The sequence below is a fragment of the Gigantopelta aegis genome, chromosome 15, assembly GCF_016097555.1.
Source record: "Gigantopelta aegis isolate Gae_Host chromosome 15, Gae_host_genome, whole genome shotgun sequence".
Taxonomy (NCBI): domain Eukaryota; kingdom Metazoa; phylum Mollusca; class Gastropoda; order Neomphalida; family Peltospiridae; genus Gigantopelta; species Gigantopelta aegis.
This window is the reverse complement of record NC_054713.1, coordinates 27,959,365-27,981,148: the sequence shown is the minus strand read 5'-3', so window position 1 is coordinate 27,981,148 and position 21,784 is coordinate 27,959,365. Positions and strand designations below refer to the sequence as shown.

At 40.0% G+C, this 21,784-nt stretch overlaps 1 protein-coding gene across 1 annotated transcript in view; it reads right to left on the bottom strand.

The window, feature by feature from the left end:
* Positions 1-21,784, bottom strand: part of LOC121390622 (urease subunit alpha-like) — a 70,095-nt gene that overhangs the window by 11,914 nt on the left and 36,397 nt on the right. The window contains exons 6-15 of the mRNA XM_041522484.1: positions 21,130-21,207; positions 16,733-16,812; positions 15,314-15,419; positions 14,883-14,963; positions 13,688-13,774; positions 11,708-11,833; positions 6,763-6,825; positions 5,676-5,884; positions 3,981-4,103; positions 972-1,053 (exon numbers count right to left, since the gene is read on the bottom strand). Of these exons, the coding sequence (XP_041378418.1) occupies positions 972-1,053; positions 3,981-4,103; positions 5,676-5,884; positions 6,763-6,825; positions 11,708-11,833; positions 13,688-13,774; positions 14,883-14,963; positions 15,314-15,419; positions 16,733-16,812; positions 21,130-21,207 (1,035 nt within the window). The remainder of the gene's footprint in view (positions 1-971; positions 1,054-3,980; positions 4,104-5,675; positions 5,885-6,762; positions 6,826-11,707; positions 11,834-13,687; positions 13,775-14,882; positions 14,964-15,313; positions 15,420-16,732; positions 16,813-21,129; positions 21,208-21,784) is intronic.

Sequence of the window (21,784 nt, the reverse complement as noted above, 5' to 3'; positions counted from 1 at the left end):
ACTGAATTTGAAGTTTGTGCCCCTCCCCTACGTTTTGGCACCTTCCTACGCCCGTGCAATTTGTCGTTCTATTTATTACATCAGCAATTTTTTTTTTTTTTTCTTCTGATAATACAATATGGTAATTATAGGATGTTAAACCAGTTTTCATTTCATATCAAATTTACTTACTGAGGAAATAATGTTTAATTGTAGCAGAGCTTTAGCGAGCGATAATACAATTTATTTCACGAAGGACATAAACTTAATACAGAATAGTAGCCAGTTTAATATCCTATTTATTACCCATTATTAGTTTTAATTTATATTTTTGAACAAAATGAAACATTTTCCCCAGGTAATTTTTCCCCTCTCCCTGATGGGGGTTGCAAAATATATATCTCCTGGGAAGGGGTCTGCAAAATATATATCCTGGGAAGGCCCCCCCCCCCCCAGGCCCCGCGGATCCTTAAATCGGCTCTGGCTCTCATTGATCAAAATCAATTACTGTAGTGCACAGGTGTGTTATAAAAGACATTCAGTCAGTGGGCCGTATATCTCTAAATATGGATTTGTGCTGCAGGGGTCCCTCTAAATATGGATTCAGCGGATCCTTAAATCGGCTCTGGCTCTCATTGATCAAAATCAATTACTGTAGTGCACAGGTGTGTTATAAAAGACATTCAGTCAGTGGGCCGTATATCTCTAAATATGGATTCAGTGGGTCCTATATCTCTAAATATGGATTCAGTGGGTCTTATATCTCTAAATATGGATTCAGTGGGTCTTATATCTCTAATAATGGATTCAGTGGGCCTTATATCTCTAAATATGGATTCAGTGGGCCTTATATCTCTAAATGTGGATTCAGTGGACCTTATATCTCTAAATATGGATTCAGTGGACCGTATATCTCTAAATATGGATTCAGTGGACCTTATATCTCTAAATATGGATTCAGTGGACCTTATATCTCTCAATATGGATCTTACCTGGACGTCGTGTTTGTCTGCTGCTCTCAGACACGTGTCTATAGCAGACGGTGTCGTGCCCCAGTCCTCGTGTAGCTTCAGTCTGTGAGAAAACAAAAACAAACTACACTGTCAGACAAACTACACTGTCAGGCAAACTACACTACGAGACAAACCACACTGTCAGACAGACTACATTGTCAGACAACCTACACTGTCAGACAAACTACACTGTGAGACAACCTAAACTGTCAAGACAACCTACACTGTGAGACAACCTATACTGTGAGACACACGACACTGTGAGACACACTACACTGTGAGACACACTAAACTGTCAGACAAACTAAACTGTCAGACAACCTACACTGTCAAACAAACTACACTGTGAGACAAACTACACTGTGAGACACACTAAACTGTCAGACAAACTACACTGTGAGACAACCTACACTGTGAAACAAACTACACTGTGAGACAAACTACACTGAGAGACAACATACACTTTTTTGTGAGACACACTAAACTGTCAGACAACTTACACTGTTAGACAGACTACACTGTCAGACAACCTACACTGTGAGACAAACTACACTGTGAGACACACTAAACTGTCAAACTACACTGTGAGACAACCTACACTGTGAGACAAACTACACTGAGACAAACTAAACTGTTAGACAAACTACATTGTCAGACAACCTACACTGTTAGACAGACTACACTGTAAGACAAACTACACTGAGAGACAACCTATACTGTGAGACACACGACACTGTGAGACACACTACACTGTGAGACACACTAAACTGTCAGACAAACTAAACTGTCAGACAACCTACACTGTCAAACAAACTACACTGTGAGACAACCTAAACTGTCAAGACAACCTACACTGTGAGACAACCTATACTATGAGACACACAACACTGTGAGACACACTACACTGTGAGACACACTAAACTGTCAGACAAACTAAACTGTCAGACAACCTACACTGTCAAACAAACTACACTGTGAGACAAACTACACTGTGAGACACACTAAACTGTCAGACAAACTACACTGTGAGACAACCTACATTGTGAAACAAACTACACTGTGAGACAAACTACACTGAGAGACAACATGCACTGTGAGACACACTAAACTGTCAGACAAACTACACTGTCAGACAACCTACACTGTGAAACAAACTACACTGTGAGATAAACTACACTGAGAGACAACCTAAACTGTAAGACACACTAAACTGTCAGACAAACTACACTGTCAGACAACCTACACTGTTAGACAGACTACACTGTCAGACAACCTACACTGTGAGACAAACTACACTGAGACAAACTAAACTGTTAGACAAACTACATTGTCAGACAACCTACACTGTTAGACAGACTACACTGTAAGACAAACTACACTGAGAGACAACCTACACTGTGAGACACACTAAACTGTCAGACAAACTACACGGTCAGAGAACCTACACTGTTAGACAGACTACACTGTAAGACAACCTACACTGTGAGACAAATTACACTGTGAGACAGCCGACACTGTCAAACAAACTACACTGGCAGACAACCTACACTCTCAGACCTACACTGTGAGACAACCTACACTGTGAGACAAACTACACTGTGAGACGAACTACACTGTGTGAGAAACTACACTGTCAGACAAACTACACTGTAAGACACACTACACTGACAGACACACTACACTGTCAGACAAACTACACTGTGAGACAAACTACACTGTCAGACAACCTACACTGTAAGACAACATACATTGACAGACAACCTACACTGTGAGACACACTACACAGTCAGACAAACTACATTGTCAGACAGACTACACTGTGAGACAACCTACACTGTGAGACAGACTATGCTGTCAGACAGAATACACTGTCAGGCAAACTACACTGTCAGACAGACTATACTGTCAGACACAAATTATAGTTATATGTATACTGATAAAAATAAATAAGTGACCATAAAGTATTCGAGTCCCAATTTAATTCGTTACTAGAGTATAAAACAGAGAGATGTGATGTGGCATTAGGTGTCAATAACAGTTATTGATGTGGCACTAAGTGTCAATAACAGTTAGGAATGAGGGTTCTGGTAGCCATAGACGCCCGGATCCTATTTTTGGTAGTGAAGCAGGCTATACATGGTAAAAAGGTACCAGATTAGCACATTTTGCCCGAATATCTGTATCGTGTGTGCCAGAATTTGATGATTTGCTCCAGCAATTGGGGCGGGGGGGGGGGGGGGGGGGGGGGGGGGGCTATTGCCAGTCTCCTGCACCCCATCCCCATCTGGTACATTTATGCTGTAGCTGTCAATATTTGCTTTTATTATTTCTGGGGCATAGCCAGAGAGGAACAAAAATGCAAAGGCAAAATCAGACCTGTAAAATAAATATCAGTGTTATGAGGTAAAATAAAATAAATCTGGGGAAATTCCAGACGAGGCAAGCGCCTCGTCTGCTTCATGCTGGCTACGCCATTGCTATTTATGTGTTCCGTTCACTGTCTTGGCAGGAGATACAGCTGCCTAGGGTTTCTGCTCCGGACAGGAGCTGCCACCTATGGGTACCCATGCTAATTACGTTAGGCAGACACCGATGACACATTGGTTATGTTTGCACAGCACATCCGTCTTATGTAGTTTCCAACACTCGAGTTGTCCGTAACTGCAGAATTTTACGTTTCATAAGATTTGATAGCACTGGAATGTATGTAGTCTGTGATAAGAGGCTTTGACCAAATACAACAGAATGATTTTATTATTTTAAATTTTAAAAAAACAAAAAACAAAAAAAACTTTTAACAACTCAGCTCAATTGTCAGGGATTCATTGACCAACCACAGTACTCTTTGTTATATTCTGAGGTTTTAATTCACCCATCGAAATACACACCATGTTCAGCGTCAGAGAATCCGTGTTTCAAACTGTCCTAAGCAAAGTCAATAGAACCACTGAAACAGACTATACATGTACGCTTGTAAACGAGACTCACCCCATTGCTCCAGCAAGGATCTGGTCTTCTAGATCTTGAGCAATTCCACTAGACACTGACGTGTTTCCTTTTCCGGTGAAGCCGAAATTCAGAGGAAAAACATCTGTACTTTGAAGCATAAACCTGGAATAATAATGTATTGTTTAATACAGCCAAATACAGCTACCTAACCCGGGGGCCGATGCGGGACGTTTGTAGGGATTGGATGTAATGTTTAAAGCAGAGCATATATACTGTATTCAGGGAGGGGTATAAAGTTTAAAAATGGCACCTACAGTATTCAGCAAGGGGCATACGTTTACAAATGGCACCTACAGTATTCAGCAAGGGGCATACGTTTACAAATGGCACCTACAGTATTCAGCAAGGGGCCTACGTTTAAAAATGGCACCTACAGTATTCAGCAAGGGGCCTACGTTTAAAAATGGCACCTACAGTATTCAGCAAGGGGCCTACGTTTAAAAATGGCACCTACAGTATTCAGCAAGGGGCCTACGTTTAAAAATGGCACCTGCAGTATTCAGCAAGGGGCATACGTTTAAAAATGGCACCTACAGTATTCAGTGAGAATGTAAGATATTTAAAAAGGGTAACTAGGGTATTCACGGTGGGGACGCTGACATTATTTTCATAACAGATTTCAAGCCGACAAAAAAATTTACATATTGCTCACGAAAAACAAATATATAACTGCATTATATTTATTTGCTTAAAATATTTGATTTTTCAGGCACTTCAAAATCGGAGTGCGTGTAAACGTCTTTAAAAAGTATTTTTTTGAAACATGTTGAAATACACTGATTAGAAGTCAGGATATTCCTGAAGCACCTACTAGACACAGATATACACTTAATTTGTTATACCGGTCAACCATTTTATTTGTTAAATTATTCAACCATTTAATTTGTCAGGGCCGTACCCTCTGGGGGGGGGGGGAGGGGGCAGGGGCGGCAGTTGCCCCCTGAGAATCTCACCTTTTTTTTACTTCAGAAAATAGCATACATAGTGTTTCATTTGATTATAAAAACTAGTGACCCCCCCCCCCCCCCCCCCCCCCAGGATTTTGATCAGTGTACAGCCCTGTTTGTTATATTAACCTTCTATAATTTATGTCAGTCCAATCTTTAAGTCTCGTATGCATTTCGACCTCTTCAGTTGCGAGTTACCGAAGTTTGAGTGTTCCTAGATTTAGTTAACTAATAATGAAATTTTGTGTTTAAATAACTCGATACTTACGGCAATTTTGAGCCTGCCCAGAAATTTTAAACCAGCAACTTTTGTATCAAATAAACATAATTTCAAAAGCAAAACGGTAATAATTTGTATTAATCAGCAAAACTCTGACATCGGCAAAGCCCCTGACCGACGGCAATTCATATCGCAGCTACGGCGATTGCCGCCGTTAAGTTCAACCCCTGTGAGGCTATGTTTAGGAAGAAGCAAGGAAATGTTTTATTTAACGACGCACTCAACACATTTTATTTACGGTTATATGGCGTCAGACATATGGTTAAGGACCACAAAGATATTGAGAGAGGAAACCCGCTGTCGCCACTTCATGGGCTACTCTTTTCGATTAGCAGCAAGGGATCTTTTATATGCACCATCCCATAGACAGGATAGCACATACCACGACCTTTGATGTACCAGTCGTGGTGCACTGGATGGAGCGAGGAATTTAGAAAGAAAACCTACTTGATGTTGTTGGGACCAGGAGTGCAGGTCGTAGCTTTAGTCCCAGAGGCAGGACCCGTGCCTCCACCAAACATGGTGGTCAAACCTGAAGCGATGGCTTCTCGCGCCAGCTGGGGACATATGAAGTGCACGTGACCATCCAGTCCCCCGGCGGTCAGTATGAGTCCCTCCCCTGCTATGGCTTCAGTCCCAGCGCCGACTACCATTTTCTAGGAAACAACCCAAAACAACTTCCTCATTCTAAGAGAATATTTCGTAACTCAACATGCAGTGAAAAGCAGGTCCACGAAAGCACTGTCTCTGTCAGTCTGTCTGCCTCTCTCTGTCTGCCTGCCTCTCTCTCTCTCTCTCTCTCTCTCTCTCTCTCTCTCTCTCTCTCTCTCTCTCTCTCTCTCTCTCTCTCTCTCTCTCTCTCTCTCTCTCTCTCTCTCGCTCTCGCTCTCACACACACACACATACACGCATTCTGTCTCTGTCTGTCTGTCTCTGTCTCTCTCTCTCTCTCTCTCTCTCTCTCATACACACACACGCACGCACGCACGCACGCACACACACACACATACAAACACACCCACGCACACACACACATAGACACACACCCAGACATACACACAGACACACATGAACGCACACTCGTAAATCCCGAGTGCTGATACATTCCGGGTATAATATATTACTAGGTTCTAAATATTTGTTCATTTCGGACATTAGGGTAGGGTTAGATTTATTTTTAGACTTAGAACAAACATTCGGTAGTATCTAAATTTTCTTCACACAAAGTGCGGCAGAATATACACACATACATCCATTCACACATACATGCATTCAGACAGAAACACGCGCGCACACAAACACACATACATACATTCACACATATGTACACACACACACACACACACACACACACACACACACACTCGCGCGCGCACACACACACACGTTTGGTTTGGACGCTCCATACATCACAGTAAGGCATGACTACAATTAGACGTGCAATCTACTGGACACAAGGAACTGCTTTACTTGACATGTGTTTTTCCAAATATACATATTCAAAGTTGAGTTCAATACACTTTTTTGTACTTACAGGATGCACACCGTCCATAATATCTGGATTTCCAGCCTTGCCGATACCTGCGATCAAGCCATCCTGTTGGATAAAATATATTGTACTATGTATATTTAATTATTACTTGCATGCACGCTGGCACATGTTTATTTTATTTAAAATATCCCTCTTCACAGTAGATTGTAACAATGTTAATCAACAAGCCGTCACACGTCGCAAATTGACATCGTTATCCATGTCATAGCGGGGAAATTACTGCCAACTCCAATATTTGCATCGCTTCGTTATTCGTGTTTTCGAAAACACTAAATATGTTTGTTAATTTTCGACGCAGTTCCACTATAAAATTGAGATACTAGTTTTGGGCATTACGTTTCATGACCTTTCATATCACAATTTCTTTCTAATCGTAGTACCGGCCTCGGTGGCGTCGTGGTTAGGCCATCGGTCTACAGGCTGGTAGGTACTGGGTTCGGATCCCAATCGAGGCATGGGATTTTTAATCCAGATACCGACTCCAAACCCTGAGTGAGTGCTCCGCAAGGCTCAATGAATGGGTAGGTGTAAACCACTTGCACCGACCAGTGATCCATAACTGGTTCAACAAATTCCATGGTTTGTGTTATCCTGCCTGTGGGAAGCGCAAATAAAAGATCCCTTGCTGTCTGTCGTAAAAGAGTAGCCTATGTGGCGACAGCGGGTTTCCTCTAAAAAAAAAAACAGTGTCAGAATGACCATATGTTTGACGTCCAATAGCCGATGATAAGATAAAAAAAATCAATGTGCTCTAGTGGGGTCGTTAAATAAAACACACTTTACTTTTACTTTTCTAATCGTAGTAGTTAGTAACGTGTAAGACGTAGCCCAGTGGTAAAGCGCTGGCTTGATGCACGGTCGAGCTAGGATCGATCGCTGTCGGTGGGCCCATTGGGCTATTTCTCGCTTCAACCAGTTCACCTCAACTGGTATATGAAAGGCCGTGGTGTGTGTTATCCTGTCTATGGGATGGTACATATAAAATATCCCTTGCTACTAAAATATAGCGGGTTTCCTCTCTAGGATTATTTGTCAAAATTACCAACTGTTTGACATCTAACAGCCGATGATTAATATAGCAATGTGCTCTAGTGGTGTCGTTAAACAAAACAAACTTTTAGTAGTTAGTAACATATCAATTATATTTCCCCGTGACCTTCCTCCGAGAGACTTGTGCTTTATATATATATATATATATATATATATATATATATATATATATATATATATATATATATATATATATATATATATATATAAAACTTTAAGTTTTATAAGCACTTTAAGTTTTATAAGCACGGGCACTGGACTTTAATAAAGTCCAGACTTTAACGTCATGGCAACGCCATTCAAATAGCATTACGTTAAAGTCTGGACTTTATTAAAGTCTAGTCTTTAAGTTTTATAAGCACGGGCCCAGGAGTGGGAGCACAATTTGTCTAGAGACGAGTACAAAGTTTTAAAAGGGCACTTTTGGTATACAGGGACGAGATGCACCAGTTAACAAGAGGTCAGGTCACCTGAGCAAATTGTTGACCTGACCTACCAGAATCATGGGGTGGGTGGGTGGGGGGAGGGTGCGGGTCAAAATAACCAAATTCACGATTCGATTTCTCAGTGGATAAAGGAAGCTTCCCACACAATTTAGTTGGAAAGGTCCCGTAATTGTGAACATATTAAAGTTTAAATACATTTTATAGTAAACATCACCCCATACCAAGGGACAATTAGAGAACCTGTCGTTAATGACATTAACAAATTAGATAAACCATCTACTGCCATTTACATGTATAAAGACTATAGGGTAAAGAAGAAGGTTTTAAAAATATATAATTGGGCTATTTTTCCGTTTTAAGCCCCAACTCACAAGCTTATGGGGGGAGTGGGGATATCAGAATAATCAAATTCACATATTTGCTTCCCTATGTACCAAGGAAGCTTCCCACAAAATCTGGCTTGTATTGGTCAAGTAGCTTTTTTCAAAGTCGAAAATGTGAAACGTTTATGCATGACGGACGACGGACGATGCTCGACGGACGAAAACGGATCGCAATATAGGTCACTTGAGCCGTTGGTTCCGGTGATCTAAAGCCCAAATCTCACCACCCCCCCCCCCCCCCCCACACACACACACACACTCATAATATTAATTTGCCCAGATATTACGTTCCCCACTACAAACCAATAAACGCATCTGCTAAACACGGGATTTTCAAGCACCCTCCCCTTGTATCCACGCCTGCATTCTAATGCAACTGTCATTATTAGACAACATCATGGTAGCTTAAATTAGTAGTAAAACAGGATAAAAACTGCCACATATAGCACATCCAGGTGTACAAAGCTCAATTCATTTTAATTTCCATCACTTGTTGTTGGCCGGGGGCGAGACGTAGCCACGTGGTACAGCGCTCGCTCGATGCGCGGTCGGTGTGGGATCGATCCCCCTCGGTGGGCCCATTTCTCGTTGCAGCCAGTGCACCACGACTGGTTTATCAAAGGCCGTGGTATGTACTACCCTGTCTGTGGGATCGTGCATATAAAAGATCCCTTCTTGCAAATCGAAAAGAGTAGCCCATGAAGTGGCGACAGCGGGTTTCCTCTCTCAATATCTGTGTGGTCCTTAACCATATGTCTGACGCCATATAACCGTAAATAAAATGTGTTGAGTGCGTCGTTAAATAAAACATTTCTTTCATTCTTATTGTTTGGCCATTATATATAGCCTATATTGTACGACACGACAAGATTATTGCCACGAGCGTTCGGGTCCTGGATGGAGTTTCTGGGTGCTTATTACCATTCGATGAAACGAGTCATGCGGGTGGCGCGTGCGCATCACTCGTTTCATCGATGGGTACTAATTATGTACCCAGAAACTCCAATCAGAACTCGAACGCCCGTGCTTCTGGCCTGGACATCCGTTCTGAGATACAGCACAAAGCCAAATATATTGGTGAGAAACAGCACAAAGCCAAAGATATTGGTGAGATACAGCACAAAGCCAAAGATATGGTTGAGATACAGCACAAAGCCAAAAATGTGGTGAGATACAGCACAAAGCCAAATATATTGATGAGATACAGCACAAAGCCAAAGAATATTGATGAGATACAGCACAAAGCCAAAGATATTGGTGAGATACAGCATAAAGTCAAAGACAGTGTTGAAATACAGCACAAAGCCAAAGATATCGGTGTGCACACACGAACACACACACTGTGGGTCTTTAAAAAGTATTTCGAGTGTAGGATTATGCAAGGCAAATTTGAATAGCTGGTTACTCATACATGTTTTCTTGTTATCAATGCGAGTCAGTTAACAGATTTAGCCCACTTACAGCTGACAAGTATTAACAACCCGTGGGAATTATTGTAAGGCCTATTTTAACTCCAGCTGGTATGGAGGGTGTAAGATCGTGCGAGCGCAACGCAACTGTAAGGGATATATGCCCTTAACCCACATAGGTGTACGAGCTCCCATTTTTGTAGGAGGGGGAGGGGGGGGGGGGGGAAGGAATCTGGATAACATCATTTATTCATATCAGCATTACAACGAAAGTAAAGTTTGTTTTATTTAACGACGCCACTAAAGCACATTTATTTTCTTATCTTATCATCGGCTATTGGACGTCAAACATATGGTCATTCTGACACTATTTTTTTTAGAGGAAACCCGCTGTCGCCACATAGGCTACTCTTTTACGACAGGCAGCAAGGGATATTTTATTTGCACTTCCCACAGGCAGGATAGCACAAACCATGGCCTTTGTTGAACCAGTTATGGATCACTGGTCGGTGCAAGTGGTTTACACTTACCCACTCAGGGTTTGGAGTCGGTATCTGGATTAAAAATCCCATGCCTCGACTGAGATCCGAACCCAGTACCTACCAGCCTGTAGACCGATGGCCTAACCACGACGCCACCGAGGCCGGTACATTACAACGAAACACCAAAAAGGGTTGAAAACTCATCACTACGAATTTTTACATGGATTACAACTATGGTATTAAGAAACCTGTATTGGAAATGGCGGGACATAACAAATTAGACAATAAAACAGTCATTATACATGATTACATGTCTCTCCCCAGCCTTCTTACGTCTTCAGTGTTGATACAACAGAATAAAAGTCTCTTTAATCCAGTTCCCTGAATCTCCCCAGGCTTCTTTCACGTTTTAAAGGACAGGACACAACAAATTGCGGTATAATGATCGAAATACATTTTGAAAAGGTTTCGCGCAGTTCATCTTTTTTTGCCCAAATTTGATGATTTTCCCCAGCTCTGGGGGGGGGGGGAGGGTGTTGCCGCCACTCCCCCTTGACCCCTATCTCGTACGCTTATGCTAACCCAGAATATTTTGTTTTTCGGTTGGTTTTGTTTTTAGAAAATAAGTGCTTTTTACTACATAGTGGGCCATTTTAATGCAGAAAATTATTTTTCGGTCCCCTACGCGTGCTGTAACCTCACCATGGTGCAGGGGTGTAACATTCTCTTTGAGAATGGCCAATACAGCACAAAATGAAGTTTAGAGTAAAATTCGGTGTCCGTAAAATTCTGTGATATTTGTATTTGTATTTTTGGCACAGTTCTTTACACTGTTTTTGTTTAAACCTTGAATTTTTATATTGATGTTGATCATCATTTTATTTATTTGCATTACCATAGTTTGACACCCAATAGCCGATGTATTTTTCGTGCTGGGGTGTCGTTAAACATTCATTCATTCATTCATTCATTCATTATTTTTCGGTAACGCTGAATTAACGACACAATACCGTATATTTTCATAAAAACATTGTTAAAATCAGGCCAAATATTGGTCCAGCTTTACCGCAGCCTATGACCTTGGTTATGAATGTATTTACTACTTATTATCTAATACAACAATAAAACTGGTTTGGAACATGAAACAGCCTGCATACCTTTATCCCGACGTCAGCCTTGACGATGCCAGTCACAGCATCCACGATAAGAGCGTTGGTGATCACACAATCCAACGTCTCGGAACACCGGCGATTGGCGGCCTGGCCCATCCCTTCTCGTAACACCTACATAAACAGTATATTACACAGATCCATCTCGTAACACCTACCTAACAGTATATTATAGTGATTATTTTCGTAACACCTACACAAACAGTATATTATAGTGATTCTTCTTGTGACACCTACACAAACAGTATCTTATAGTGATTCTTCTTATGACACCTACACAAACAGTATGTTATAGTGATTCTTCTTGTGACACCTACACAAACAGTATGTTATAGTGATTCTTCTTGTGACACCTACACAAACAGTATGTTACAGTGATTCTTCTTGTGACACCTACACAAACAGTATATTATAGTGATTCTTCTTGTGACACCTACACAAACAGTATCTTATAGTGATTCTTCTTGTCACACCTACACAAACAGTATCTTATAGTGATTCTTCTTGTCACACCTACACAAACAGTATGTTATAGTGATTCTTCTTGTCACACCTACACAAACAGTATGTTATAGTGATTCTTCTTGTGACACCTACACAAACAGTATGTTATAGTGATTCTTCTTGTCTCACCTACACAAACAGTATGTTATAGTGATTCTTCTTGTGACACCTACACAAACAGTATGTTATAGTGATTCTTCTTGTCTCACCTACACAAACAGTATGTTATAGTGATTCTTCTTATGACACCTACACAAACAGTATGTTATAGTGATTCTTCTTGTCTCACCTACACAAACAGTATGTTATAGTGATTCTTCTTGTGACACCTACACAAACAGTATGTTATAGTGATTCTTCTTGTCTCACCTACACAAACAGTATGTTATAGTGATTCTTCTTGTCACACCTACACAAACAGTATGTTATAGTGATTCTTCTTGTCTCACCTACACAAACAGTATGTTATAGTGATTCTTCTTGTGACACCTACACAAACAGTATATTATAGTGATTCTTCTCGTAACATCTACACAATCAGTATATTATAGTGATTCTTCTCATAACAACTACACAAACAGTATATTATAGTGATTGTTCTCGTGACATCTACACAAACAGTATATTATAGTGATTGTTCTCGTAACATCTACACAAACAGTATATTATAGTGATTATTTTCATAACATCTACACAAACAGTATATTATAGTGATTCTTCTCGTGACACCTACACAAACAGTATATTATAGTGATTCTTCTCGTGACACCTACACAAACAGTATATTATAGTGATTCTTCTCGTGACACCTACACAACCAGTATATTATAGTGATTCTTCTCGTAACACCTACACAAACAGTATATTATAGTGATTCTTCTTGTAACACCTACACAAACAGTATATTATAGTGATCCTGATCCTTCTCATAATACCTACATAAACAGTATATTATACTGATCCTTGTAACACCTACACAGACAGTATATTATACTGATCCTTCTCGTAACACCTACGTAAACAGTATTAAATAGTGATCCTTCTTGTAATACCTACATAAACAGTATATTATAGTGATTCTTCTCGTATCGCCTACACAAACAGTATAATATATTGATCCTTCTTGTAACACCTATACAAATAATACAATATAGTGATCCTTCTTGTAACACCTACATAAACAGTATTCATACATATCTATCTCTACTCTCATCAAACATTCTCATTATTCATACATAACTAGCCCTACTCTCATCAAACATTCTCATTATTCATACATCCTCCCCATCAATCATTCTCATTATTCATACATCCTCCCCATCAACCATTCTCATTATTCATACATCCTCTCCATCAAACATTCTCATTTTTCATACATCCTCTCCATCAAACATTCTCATTATTCATACATCCTCCCCATCAAACATTCTCTGTGACTGTTTAGTTGAGAGAGCGAAGTGATACCTTTCCTCCACCGAACTTGAGTTCATCCCCGTAATGCAGCAGATCTCTCTCCACCTCTATGACGAGGTCGGTGTCGCCAAGACGAACCTGAAGAGAGAATTGGTCAGGTTTTCATGGGAACGTTTCACAGTCTGGGACCCACGGCGACCAATGTTCCGTTTTTGGGTGATTTAAATTATTATGTAAAAAAGTTGTTCGCTCGCTTGAAAACGGTAAATATATAGAAAATTCCATTAGGTTGGTCGCCCTGGATAATTGAAATTGCTCTCTCAAGCTCTTTTAAGCTCTTTTAAGATCTCTTAAGCCACATCGCACCATCCTTGCAACTTTATTAAAACAAATTTGCATTACAAATGTGAGATCGCAGAATGGCGAAAGGTTGGTGAATTGAGACCAGACTTTTCATCGTACCTTGGACAGTTTGCAAGAATATATTTACACTCGGACCATTGCTTAGTTCTGTTCATTAATTGCGTAACATGGTTTCATTGTTTTACCTTAAGTAGTTTTTCATGAATAGCACATCATCATCTGTGGTATTTCCTGTCACGTTTTTGTGAGAACATGCACATAAGAAATCCATTTGGAAAGATGTAGCCAGTTTTCTCTGAAGAATTAACAAATGCTTGGCATCCAGTCGCCGAGAATTAATTAATAAGTGTGATCTAGTATTGTCGCTAAACACAGCAGACTATGATGTCCTGTGTTAATGGATCAGCACGTGATACTTCTACGTACCTTGTCGTGTCCTGTGTTAATGGATCAACACATGATACTATGTTAATGGATCAACACATGATACTGTGTTAATGGATCAACACATGATACTGTGTTAATGGATCAACACATGATACTATGTTAATGGATCAACACATGATACTGATACGTACCTTGTCATGTCCTGTGTTAATGGATTAACACGTGATACTGTGTTAATGGACAACACATGATACTGTGTTAATGGACAACACACGATACTGTGTTAATGGATCAACACACGATACTGTGTTAATGGATCAACACACGATATTGTGTTAATGGATCAACACACGATACTGTGTTAATGGATCAACACATGATACTGTGTTAATGGATCAACACACGATACTGTGTAATGAATCAACACATGATACTGTGTTAATGGATCAACACATGATACTGTGTTAATGGATCAACACCTGATTCTGAAACGTACCTTGTCGCCTTTAGTCGGACCAAACGTGTGTATGTACTTGAAACCCGTAATGGTGGTTGGCGTGGCACGACTAATAGAAGTCTGAAATACAATTCCGAATGTATTAAACGTTATTTTAAAAGTACATAATAACAGCTCCTGATATGGTCCAAGTCTTAAAACAGTCATACGACTTTATAGCTCTCTAATATTATTATATTAACAAACTTATTTCATGACAATTATTCATAGCAATTATTTTTGCCCACACACTATATTTATAATTTGTACACCATCTATGTCTGGATTTGAACCAATAGACTTTGGAATCATGTACCCCGTTGTGCTCCATACCCCTAGATTTAAAAATAAAATGCTGTTTTTAAAAAGCAATATTATTAGACGCTATTTTTGTTTCAACATCACATAGTTTAGCTTCTCTCTAATATTACCGATGTCTTGTGTCTAAATCCTTGCTTCTTGATCTTTGCTTCAATAGCTGGTAGATTTTTCTTATCGACATGTCCATCACAAATACCATTACCACCACGAACAATCCTAAAAAGGTTAAAGTTTGTTTTGTTTAACGACACCACTAGAGCATATTGATTTATTAATCATCCTCCACTGGATGTCAAACATTTGATAATTCCGACATATAGTCTGAGAGTGGAAACCCACTACATTTTTTCATTAGTAACAAGTGCTTTTTTAATATACATCATCCCATGGACAGGATATCACATACCACGACTTTTGATATACCAGTCGTGGTGCACTGGTTGAAACGAGATATAGCCCAATGAAAGCACCAACGAGGATCGATCCCAGACCGATCACGCATTATGCGAGCACTTTGCCACTGGGCTACGTCCAGTCCAGCTATTCTTAAACACAGTATTTTCAAAATTGGTCACCTTTTGACATTTTATATACATTTAGATGATATATTTTTAATTATAATAATTTGTCTACACGCAGTCATTGGTTATCGAAAATGGAAACGCTGCACTCCCACCTGTATGAGATAAGATATGTTACTTGACCTTTCTTGTAGTTTAAAAGGAATCTACATACAAATATATTCCTAACACAGATAACTCATCCCACCCTCCTAGGGCCCCACCCCAGCCAGGTACCAGGTGTTTTCAAAATGTCTTTTTTGGTCTGTCAAATAACAAAATAAAATTGAATCACTACATGTATATCTTGACTCTAGTTGACGAGATAATATAATAAACAGTGATCTACAAATTTGATCAATCAATTAATTGATGAATCAAACGATAAATCAATCTGCCAATTGAATTGATCAATCGATCGATCAGTCCTTCCATCCGTCCGTCCGTCCGTCAGTCAGTCAGTCAGCCAGTCAACCTACCAACCAACCAACCAAACATCCAACCATTTATTTTCATATAAATCTACATGTTATAGGTGCACACATAATTGCTACAATTAGAAGGAAACATTGATATCCATTAATAAATTCAACCTAATCATCCATTACGAACAAAACTTTAAATAGTGATGTCCATTGACAAATTCAAGCATATAACAATCGATCTCCGTTGGTGGGCCCATTGGGCTATTTCTCGTTTCAGACAGTGGCCGTGGTATGTGCTATGCTGTCTGTGTGATGGTGCATATAAAAAAATCCCTTGCTGCTAATCGGAAAGAGTAACTCATGAAGTAGCGACAGCGGGTTTCCTCTCTCAATATCTATGTGGTCCTTAACCATATGTCTGACGCCATATAACCGTAAATAAATGTGTTGAGTGCATCGTTAAATAAAACATTTCCGTCCTAATTACCTATATCAGTTGGTAAGTTCAAATAAACCTATTTGTATTAGTCAGTTGAGCACAAACCTGTTTCCCCCGATCTCAACTAGAGACACGTTCATTTCATCACCAGGCTCAAAGCGGATCGCTGTTCCCGCTGCAATATCCTGCAACAACAAAAAAAGAGAAGAAGTTTGTTTTATTTAAAACTACATTCCCTGGAATATTTTTTATTATTTAAGCATATAGAACAGAAAATCCAATTACGTTTGGTGCATATATGACGCCGCACTCCACATTGGTTTCACTATGCTGGCTTATCCAGGTCAAAAACAAAGCCAATATTTTGAAAGTGGGACACTTTTGACGGGCTCGTACCGATCTCGGTTTTTATTGGCTTATCACAAGTATAGAATTCCCCAACAAGAGATCACGTGAGATTTCGCAATTTTTGAACAAATTTAACTGTCTTGATTGAGGGGTCGTCTCATATCTCCAAAACATATTTATATCCATAGAGGTATGGTACAACGCCTTTCCAGGGGTCGGTGAGTGGGGGATTTGCCTTGAAATTTTGACAGTGGCCAGCTGTTGGCATACACATTACATGTAAGGGGGTGTTACTAATTACGTAACGCTCTAGGGGTAGAGGAAGAGGGTACCGTGTTCGATTTACGTAACATTTGTCAAGACTATATGTTATTTTTATTCATTACTTAGACCTAAAAAGGTGTTTTTTTTGGAAATGCGCGGTTAGTCTAGGATCGATCCCCATCGGCGGGTATACAAAAAGACCATGGTATGTGATATCCTGTCTGTGGGATGGTACATATAAACGATCCCTTGCTAAAAAAAAAAAAAAAAATGTAGCGGGTTTCCATGGCGCGTGTGCAGGGATTTCAGCGGGGTTGGGGTTATAGACTGTGTTGAGCGAAGTTTATATGGGGCCATGCTCCCCCCCAAAATACATTTCAATTTTTTTTTAAGCTTGGGCAAATAAGGGTTTCGACCTCCAGTACCCTCCCTCTGCACATGCACCCGATTCCTCTCTAAGATTATATGTCAAAGTTACCAAATGTTAGACATCCAACAGCAGATGGAAGGAAGGATAGGATATGTTTTATTTACGGTTGTATGGGGTCGGATGATTATTAAATCAATATGCTTTATCTTTGATGTCGTTAAACAACACCCCACCCCCCAACTTTACCCTTTCCAAACGAAATAATATTTATTTGAATTTGTCGATTTTAACACGTAAAATTAAGAAGTGAAAACGTTCATTGTCTACTTTAATATATTTTATTTAAAAAATATATACATAATTAATGTGTTACTAGTATACAAACTAAACTTTGGAAGTTCTACTAACACTTTATAAAATATCAATTCTGAAATAGGAAGGTACGACTGTCGATAATACGTTGTCAAGATCAAACCGGTTTTAACTAAAGACTCTAGTACCGTATCCTCAACCGAACGTTCTTCGTACAGCGCAAAAATTTTCTTTTAATTTTTTGAGACGAACCCTACAATTTGAAATCGGCAAACGCACGTGTTAACTGAAACTGACAACAGGCTGTCGTTTGTGCTTTGCCGAGCTATGGCGGCACAGGCGACGAATCGAGCGTATACTTTTGACGATCTTCGTTCATTGCGAACATACACGAGTTTTTTTAAAAGTGCATTTGAGCTTGTATTTCATATTTGTACATGATGTTATAATATGGTAACCAGAGAATGTAACTTTAACGACGCCACTAGAGCACATTGATTTTTTTTATCTTATCATCAGCTATTCGACGTCAAATATATGGTCATTCTGACAGTTTTTTAGAGGAAACCCGCTGTCGCCACATAGGCTACTCTTTTATGACAGGCAGCAAGGGATCTTTTATTGGCGCTTCCCACAGGCAGGATAGCACAAACCATGACATTTGTTGAACCAGTTATGGATCACTGGTCGGTGCAAGTGGTTTACACCTACCCATTGAGCCTTGTGGAGCACTCGCTCAGGGTTTGCAGTCGGTATCTGGATTAAAAATCCCATGTCCTGACTGGGTTCCAAACCCAGTACCTACCAGCCTGTAAACCGATGGCCTAACCACGACGCCACCGAGGCCGGTATATCCTGCAACAAAGTCACTTTGGATCATAAGTTTTAATGAACATATCCAATATCGCCTTACATGCTTGAGATATACAACTAGTTTTATTGTCATTTCTATCATCTCAGAAGGTGTGTATAATTTAATGAGCACCCAACAGAATCTCCCAAAGTTGCATTCTCATAATAATAATGATATATTAGTATGTACATACATATTTCTTAAACTTCCCAAATTATATATATATATATATAATTAGCCCGAGTACTCTGACTGTAAGAGAGCTAGACGGACATTTGGACATAAATACGCTCTCATTACAGTCAGAGACCAACCTATGTATATTTTTGGCAATTCCTGACTACCAAACGGTAGGCAAAGATTCCCGCTCTAATACCATAACAATCCTATGTTTGACGACAAATACCTTTACATCGATCATTTTCGAGTTAACTGATACAAAAAAATCCACATATTAATCACTAATACACATACTACAGAAAGAAATCCGACAGCACCCACATTCAGCTACGCTTCGTGACACTCCGTCGCCATAATTACAAAGCTCGGCGACCTATTTCGAGACTTAGATCACGTGATCGCCCACTGGGCTATTCCGCCTAGTAGACGGAATGGCTGAGTGGGCGATCATGTGACGCAACGTCACGATATAGGTCGGCGAACTTAGAATTCTGCTGTCTTGAGTTTGCCGAAGCGTAGCTGAATGTGGGAGCTGTCGGATTTCTTTCTGTAGTATGTGTATTAGTGATTAATATGTGGATTCTATGAATTCCATCTCATTTCTTCCCAATCTGGCAACTCCTGTTATCTTTCAACTTCTTTCGCTGTCCACCTCCACAACCCAGTCCTCGTCTATCCAACCGCGACAAGTGCTTGTCTCTTGTGGCTATAATATGTGCCACACGCCATTCCCCATCAGCTTACCGGCCTCGGTGGCGTCGTGGTTAGGCCATCGGTCAACAGGCTGGTAGGTACTGGGTTCGGATCCCAGTCGAGGCATGGGATTTTTAATCAAGATACCGACTCCAAACCCTGAGTGAGTGCTCCGCAAGGCTCAATGGGTAGGTGTAAACCACTTGCACCGACCAGTGATCCATAACTGGTTCAACAAAGGCTATCGTTTGTGCTATCCTGCCTGTGGAAGCGCAAATAAAAGATCCCTTGCTGCTAATCGGAAAGAGTAGCCCATGAAGTGGAGACAGCGGGTTTCCTCTCAAAATCTATGTGGTCCTTAACCATATGTCTGACGCCATATAACTGTAAATAAAATGTGTTGAGTGCGTCGTTAAATAAAACATTTCTTTCTTTTCCCCATCAGCTTCAACCGATTAGTTGTTAATGTGAGCGCACCCATCGTAAGTTGGCAGTTAGGGAAATTACAACGCAAACGTCGAGTTGGCCAATTTCGTCGTGTCAGTTGACAGTCTGAGCCTAGCATAATAAAGACCCCAAAGATAACCATATTAACCCCAGCAAAATCTAATACTAACAAGCAGAGAGTGTGCATATTAAACATAATATAGCATATATTGTGTGTCTCTGTGTTTGTGGAGATATATTACCGTATATATTATAATTGTAACACGATGTTGAGTACTAAGTACTTACTATATTACAATATTAACAAGAGAGTGGCTATTAAAAAAAGACCTAAAACTCTAAATCTGAGAGGGTATCACTAAGCGCAATGGGGAGGTGAGATTTGTAAAGGTCCACACTGGTTTGTGCTACACAGTTAGAACATCAAACACTACACAGAGTATATGATATCCTGTCTTGGAGATTTAAAAAAGAATATATGTTTTACTGCTAGCAGATAATAACAGTAGCCATGTGGTACGAACGGGTTTCGCATTAACATAGGTAGGTATCTCAGATATGATCAGTATGATCCTGAGAAGAATCGCACGTACAAGAGACGGTGGCTCCTTCAACACACAGATCATAACAGCAGAGACAGTTACTACCAACTTTTAAGAGAAGACCAGGTGATAATGATGCGACTGAGAACAGGCCACTGTAGACTCAACTACTATATGCATACCAAATTCTGAGTGGGAAAAAGTGGATCATGCAAGTGTCGTACAGCATCCTTGACTGTGGAACATTTCCTGCAACATTGTCCCACCTACCAGAACCAGAGAAAAGCAGTCTGGCCTTCAGATGAACCCCTGAAGGAGAAATTATTTTATTTGGCCCCTTGGAGAACCTACGGAATTCAGCAGGTTTTGTTCGAGCCACTGGCGTCCCTGTCTGAGCGTACGATGTATAAGAAGAAGAAGGAGAAAAACATCATGTTATTCGTCGACAGCACCAGGATGTGAATTGTGATATAATTGACTGAAATCTGCTTACCAGTCTCCTGCCGTAAGCTGCAAGTCGATCAAACTCCAGTGCCTTGTTCACCTCGATGAAGGGAAAATGACTCCCTACCTGAAGCAAAAATAAATAAATAAATAAGTCAGTCAGTCAGTCAGTCAATCAATCAGTCAATCAATCAATCAATCACTACGTAAATGAGCAAATAAGTCAGCCAGCCAGCTAACCAATGAATGAAAGAATCATTCAAAAGCATCTCTCGATTTATTGCAGCAACATAGTCCCATGACCATATATCCCCGTGGCCTAATTATTAAAATACTACAAAATTATTACATGTATCTATCACCCTGGGAGCGTAAACTGGTGGTGGTGGTGGTGGTGATTCGTGGGTTCAGAACAACCTCATCGATGAGGCTAAAGTAATTTGTTTTACAGTGCAATATTAACTGCAATATTAACTGCTAGATTCGTATTAGATCCCCACCCCTAGTTCCGAACCATGCTATGCACTTGCATCCATACCAACAACGTTCCAGCCAGTGCACCACGACTGATATATCAAAGGCTGTGGTATGTACTGTGCTGAACCTCATTTTAAACAAAAATAAACTTTTAACCATGCGAACAAAATTAGTGTTTATTCGTAAACATTTTATGATTTGCCATGTCTTTTAATTTTAACCCGTAT